The sequence below is a fragment of the Trachymyrmex cornetzi genome, unplaced genomic scaffold (genome assembly GCF_001594075.2).
Source record: "Trachymyrmex cornetzi isolate Tcor2-1 unplaced genomic scaffold, Tcor1.1 scaffold129, whole genome shotgun sequence".
NCBI classification, from domain to species: Eukaryota; Metazoa; Arthropoda; class Insecta; order Hymenoptera; family Formicidae; genus Trachymyrmex; species Trachymyrmex cornetzi.
The window spans coordinates 940,900-947,677 of NW_017295861.1; the positions used below are offsets into that span (position 1 = coordinate 940,900).

The following is a 6,778-nucleotide window of genomic DNA, read 5'->3' on the forward strand; positions in this document are numbered from 1 at the left end:
ATATATATATATATATATATATATTTCACAATTACACGGACATACGAATATCGTACAACATACGAATTTCGAACAAATTAATTCACCATTTTTATTTTAATTTTCTTTTATTTTTAGATATTATTTATGTCATAATATTTCAGTACCAAGTAATTAATACAATTAACTTTTATCTATTTACGAATTTAAATAATGTTTACGTATTTTAAATGCGAATTTTAGTTTCCATAATGCTCATCTCACTTAAGACATGAAGATAATAAAATTTCAATCTTTAAATACTAAAAAGCTTTTTTCATAAGATTTCAACCAAAGACATTTTTCAACAGTTTTGTTCCAATTATCGTTGAAGTATTTGTCACGAATCAATATTTTCACTTTCTCACCTTAACAATAATTTCGAATTGATCAACTCGACGAGTGCCACGATTAACACAATAGATCGATACATGTTTTTCGAATTTTGTAGCAATTATAACTGGGAATCAAGTATCAAGAACGTTTTAGAACACCGTTATAACTCTTCTTCAAATCTGTTCACAGTGGGAACGCATAACAGAATACAAGAGGAAAGTCAATCGTTAGCGTTCCCAATGCTGTTTACGAGTTTATGTACGCGACTGTGTTTAGAAATGGGTGAAACGAAGGATAAAATTGAACAAGCAGAGCGTTTTGAAAACGATCTTTGTTCTTTTTCAGTGACTAATCCGTAATAATTATTTTTAAAAATCGTGTTTCGCATCTAAACAAATTTCTCATCTTCGTATCAATCCGACTCGATATATTCAAAGAAATCTGAAAGAGATTTTAATTTTTAAATTATGTATTGTATGTCTTGATAGGTTTACAAATGAATAGCGTAGTAACAAATAACTAAAATAATAGAAGCGATTGAGAGTCAGCGCTTTAAACAATATGCTAAAAATTATCTAAAAATAATATATAATTTGTTTTATGTAATTACATAATTTAATAGTTCATTTTTAGCTATCCTCAACATTTAATTTTATACATTCATCGACATTTTATATTCTCTTTGACGTATAAGCGGGACAATCAGTATATTTAATTCATTGCTTAAGTTTAAGCAAAATGTTTGGTTATATTATATAATCTTAATAACGCAAAATTATTTTTAAAGATTTATATTATTATCATTTTCTCTGGTATAAACGTAAGATATATTCGATAACATTAATTACAACCAAAGAAAATTTATTGCTTTAGATTTTAGATAAGTTTACAAATGCAGAGTCCGCATTGAAAAATACATACAACTTTTACGTTTTACTAAACAAAAGAGAGAATTTAAGATTAACAGAATCATATTTATAATATCGTGTGACAATACGATATTATGCTGGAAGATGGGTTGTATTAAACGTTGATAACAATAATATCGCACATTTTCGTTATACTTTTATGAATTATATCACATACGCATTTATCAATAACGCTTAAATAACTCCAAATAACAATTTCAACGCTATAAGTATAAGAGAATTAAAAAATAAAAAATCCAAAAAGATTCTAAAAACTTTAGAAGATAAAATAATTCGCACATTATTTTCTATGATATTCTAGCATTTAAAACAATCTCTTGAGAAAACAATACTTATGTTGCATACGCAAATCCCACTCGGTCGTTCCCCATGTCGAACTCAGTATAAACTTGATTTAGAAATGGAATACCTAAAACCCAAATATCCTCCAAACCAAAATATTTCTTGGAATTTACGAAAGGGCTTGTACATGACATAGGATCCTACAACAAATTGAACATGACATGGCGTTTCATTTTAAAACAGTTTATAGCTCTTGTCTATTCATTACCATCTTATATTGCGACATCAAAAGCGAGAAAATATATTTAAAAAAAACATTGCAAATAACATTAAAATGTAATTTTTAATAAAACGATATTGCATTTGACATATTTGTAAAATACCCAAAACTTTCTATGTTTTACAGTAAAATCAATAAATAATCTTATAATTAAAATTTAATTATAACTTGAAAACAAAATAAACTATACGATTTGCGAGGAAGTTAGTATATTTTTCTTACATGTGTATTCAATTAAATGTAAAAACCATTATCTTGAAAAATGCATCCAATTTATTATATTTTGCATGAGTTTTCATGTACTTTATCGCTTCTGAAATCTTTAATCTGAAGATTCGAGCTGAGTGAACAGGAATTTTAACTTTAATTTAACTATATTTACATTTCCGACATTGGTGACATCTTGTGCAGTGAGTACGAATGGTTTACCACCCAGGAAAAAAGTAATATTGGACAACTCAGATATCTGATTGCAGTCCACCTTTAAATAAAGTTAAGTACCTATTAATAATTCATATTAATATAACCAATAACATAACAAAACTTAATATTAATAAACCATATTATTGTCAACGAAAGAAAATCAGACATTTATTAATTTACTTCAGTAATTTATTTAGTATTCATTGAAAATAGCTCCCATTGGGAAATTTGTCATCTACTTACAATCATATCAGCTCCATGAAAGATTCCAACTCGTTTTAATGTATCTAATTCGGTGTTAATATATTCGATATCTGATGTTGGTCCAGCTATCCCCGAAAAACCAGTGTGTATGATAGCTTCACAGCCATCTTTACAGAAAATCATATGTCTCATTTCTATCCTATAGCATTAACAATTAGCTTATGTATAATCGGTTGACATATATAAGTACGTAGTTAAAAGAATAATTATGTACATATCCAAGGCAATTTGCCAGTATCCTTTGTTGATGACATTAACATAAGTGAACTCGGTGTAACGATGAAAGGGGTCGGAACCACCCAATATCAGTTCACTACCGTAATAATAATTTCTGCACAATGTATATTTTTTTCAATATTAAAGATATTGTTTAATAAAAAAACAGTTTTGTAATATAGTAAAACGAACTGTTCAAGCGAAAGAATATTTTTAGATATAAGAAGGAGTTACATGCCGATTCAGATAAAAACTAAAAACAGGTGCCGATACTAGGCCTTGTTCAATCATGCTGGTAAAAACGGGAGGCACTCCTTTTGTAGATATCTCTGGGTAACCCATTCCTAAGATCCCGTCGAGTCTCAGAAAGGCAAAAGTCAGATCCCGTGTTAGCGCTTCTGTGAATGTTTGATTTTTAACAATAACGCCAGCAATCTATAAAACACACACCAATGTGAAACTTTGAAAAAATCTTTATAAGTAATAATTGAATTTAAATCGAACTATTTGCTTGACGACAACCTACATTCACTGCATCAGTAGATAAGTATCCAGTAACCGCACCAACCGCGTAATCAAGTCCGATAGTAGTACCAACTTGTATGTACGTGTGGGATTTATTGTTATGATAACTTGTTTTTGACGCTGTATAAAATAATAACAGATAATCAATTGTTGTTAAACATGCTAAAAATAAATTTCTATTTATTAATTTAGAGATATATATGTTAACAATTGTTATAAGAACGAAAACATTTATTATTTCTTTGCTTTAACATACGGATTGTATCAAAGATATATATAATCATTTATACACTTAAAATAAGCACGATAAATAAAATAAACAACATATGATTGTAAAACTTAATTTCGTAATATTTACCTTAACAGTTATTTTAATTTTAAAACTATTGGATTTCAAATAATCAAAAAAATTATACTTGAAATATATAGGTTGCCTCTGTACCCTATACTTTTACTTAAAGTTAATCATTAAAATAAAAAAGCAATTGATATCATCTTTACATATGTAATACTAATATTATTAAACATAAATATGCTTGTATATAAGTATAAATATAAATAACATAAAATATATAAGTATAGTAGTATAAATGTGAAAATAAATAAAATAATCAATGGCGCAGAAAATGTTATGTTATGATTTACATACAGCAAGCAATATTATCAGTATGACAGTTGATGGATGGTACAAAAAAATTAGAGGCACCAGTGTCGAAACTAATTTTAAACTCCTGTGGTGGGGTTCCAACTGAGATAATGCCATAATATTGTCTGTCATATAAATAAAACTGTTGTGCCTTTGGAAAATTATCCAAGTTAAATCGTTTATCTTCAATGAAAATCCAATTTTGAATAGCCTTTGTCCTATATAATGGAATTCTTGAAACCACACAAAAAAATCCATTATGTTACATATTTATGTATATGTATACATACACACACATACTTTATATATATATATATATATTTCACAATTACACGAAGATACGAATAACATCAAGATCAAGACTGTACACATGCGAATTTCGAACAAATTAATTCACCATTTTTATTTTTATTTTCTCTTATTTTTAGATATTATTTATGTCTTAATATTTCAGTACTGAGTAATTAATGCAATTAACTTTAATCTATTTACGCATTTAAATAATGTTTACATATTTTAAATGCGAATTTCAGTTTCCATAATGCTCGTCTCACTTAAGACATGAAGATAATAAAATTCCTATCTTTATATGCTTAAAAGCTTTTTTTATAAGATTACACCCAAAGACATTTTTCAACAGTTTTGTTCTAATTATCTTTGAAGTATTTGTCACGAATCAATATTTTCACTATCTCACCTTATCAATGATTTCGAATTGATCAACTCGACGAGTGCCACGATTAACACAATAGATCGGTACATGTTTTTCGAATTTTATAGCAATTAGAACTGGGGATCAAGTATCAAGAACGTTTTAGAACCGTTATAACTCTTCTTCAAATCTGTTCACAGTAGGAACGCATAACAGAATACAAGAGGAAAGTCAATCATTAGCGTTCCTAATGCTGTTTACGAGTTTATGTACGCGACTGTGTTTAGGAATGGGTGAAACGAAGGATAAAATTGAACATATAGAGCGTTTTGAAAACGATCTTTGTTCTTTTCAGTGACTAATCCGTAATAATCATTTTAAAAAATCGTGTTTCGCATCTAAGCAAATTTCTCATCTTCGTATAAATCCGACTCGATATATTCAAAGAAATCTGAAGAGATTTTAATTTTTAAATTATATATTGTATATATATGTCTTGATAGGTTTACAAATAAATAGCGTAGTAACATATAACTTAAATCTTAAATAATAGAAGCGATTAAGAGTCAGCGCTTTAAACAATTGAGACGGTGTAGCAAAATCCCACTTCGTGCATAAAATTTGCACTACACCGTAGCCACGGAAACACATTACACCGAATGAGTTCGCTTATCACCAGCCATCTCTCTGACGGTACACTGTCTGTGTGTTGCACTAGTGGGCGATAGTGCAGCCAAGAGAAAACGCTATAAGATTCAACAATTTTTATTTACATATGTAGGAGATGCGAAATTAAATTTTTATCGTTCTCCCCAGGACCTATTTAAACTATCCCCCCCATAGATAGTCAGCATGCTTTTATCCTGAGAATTTAGTACAGAGACAAACCACATATACTTTCGATGATACGATTTTATCGATAGTGTCAGCAAATGTATGTATTCACGTTCCCAAACTGAAAATGGATGTATTGACGGTAGTGTACCTGCGATTCCGACAGTAATTAGAAAAAAGCCGGCAAGGCTTCTGCCAAATTTCTCTGTGTCTATACATAAATAAAAATAAACTTTTAAATATACATATATATGTATATGAAAAGTTTTTTCTTTTTAAATTTTTATAAATTTTGTTAAAATTTATTTATATTTTATTAAATTTTATCTTAATTTATTATAATTCTATTTAAAAAATTTAATAATATCGTTTTTAATTAAAACTATTAAATTAAAACTATTAAAATTACTTGAAATTGCTTTTCATTATTTCGTTGAACATTATTCGATAATATCTGGAAAATAGGCATATGAAGATTATTATTCTAATTTTAATCTATTTTAAGTAGTCTTATCAATATTGCAGTTTTGTCATAAAATTGTATAATAAAAAAAACAGATACAGAGAAAAGATGTAATTCTTAACAAAATTTAAGAATCACAGATTGAAGAGGTGATTCTTTAATTTTTTATTACGTTGAATGAAATAATCGTATTCCACTTCTGAACTCTACTTATAAAACTGAATTTTTCATTTTTTACATTTTGAATTAATAAGGATAAATAATAACATAAAAGACTTTTTCTCCAAAATTGTATTTTAAAATACATCTACATAATACTTCATAAAATATATATTCGCACACACTTATATCTTCCATTCATTTTTTTAATATAATATAATATATTTTACTCGAAACACATTTATATTTTATGCATTAACAAGTGTGATTCTAATAATAATGATGCATCGGTGGTTTATTTCTTTCTGATAATTGTAAAAGCTGATAAAACTTTACAATTTTCATTAATATAAATTTGTCACATGTATAGAAAATATTAAAATTATATACTTTATTACTAACCACAAAATCGTAATTTACGTATTATAAATATATTAGGTGTTAAACTTAATTCCTATCGTTTTTTCGTCTCGAAAATCGATTTGTTTCGAAGGGAAGGTGAATGAATACCTTAATCAAAGTAATTTCCTCCATTTTCTACTACTTTTTCCCATCTCTCCGGCAACAGGGAAATCCCACGACGGTAGAACGCGGTGTCTTTCGAGGCGATCCATTCATTCACCCATTTTTGGACTTCGTTGTAACTGAAGAAGTGTGTCTCCGTAAGTGCGTGTTGCATCGATTGAAAGAGATGGTAATCCGACGGTGCCAAGTCTGGAGAGTACGCTGGGTGCGGCAGAACTTCCCATTC

General features: G+C 28.2%; 1 protein-coding gene and 1 pseudogene across 1 annotated transcript in view; both read right to left on the reverse strand.

Annotated features, from left to right (window-relative positions):
• LOC108770535 (lysosomal aspartic protease-like) overlaps window positions 1-451 on the reverse strand; it is a 2,904-nt gene extending 2,453 nt beyond the window's left edge. Inside the window, exon 1 of the mRNA XM_018522170.1 lies at window positions 387-451. Coding sequence (XP_018377672.1) covers window positions 387-451 — 65 coding nt within the window. The remainder of the gene's footprint in view (window positions 1-386) is intronic.
• Window positions 452-1,615: 1,164 nt separating this feature from the next.
• On the reverse strand, window positions 1,616-4,681 carry LOC108770536 (lysosomal aspartic protease-like; annotated as a pseudogene).
• Between the last annotated feature and the right edge of the window lie 2,097 nt (window positions 4,682-6,778).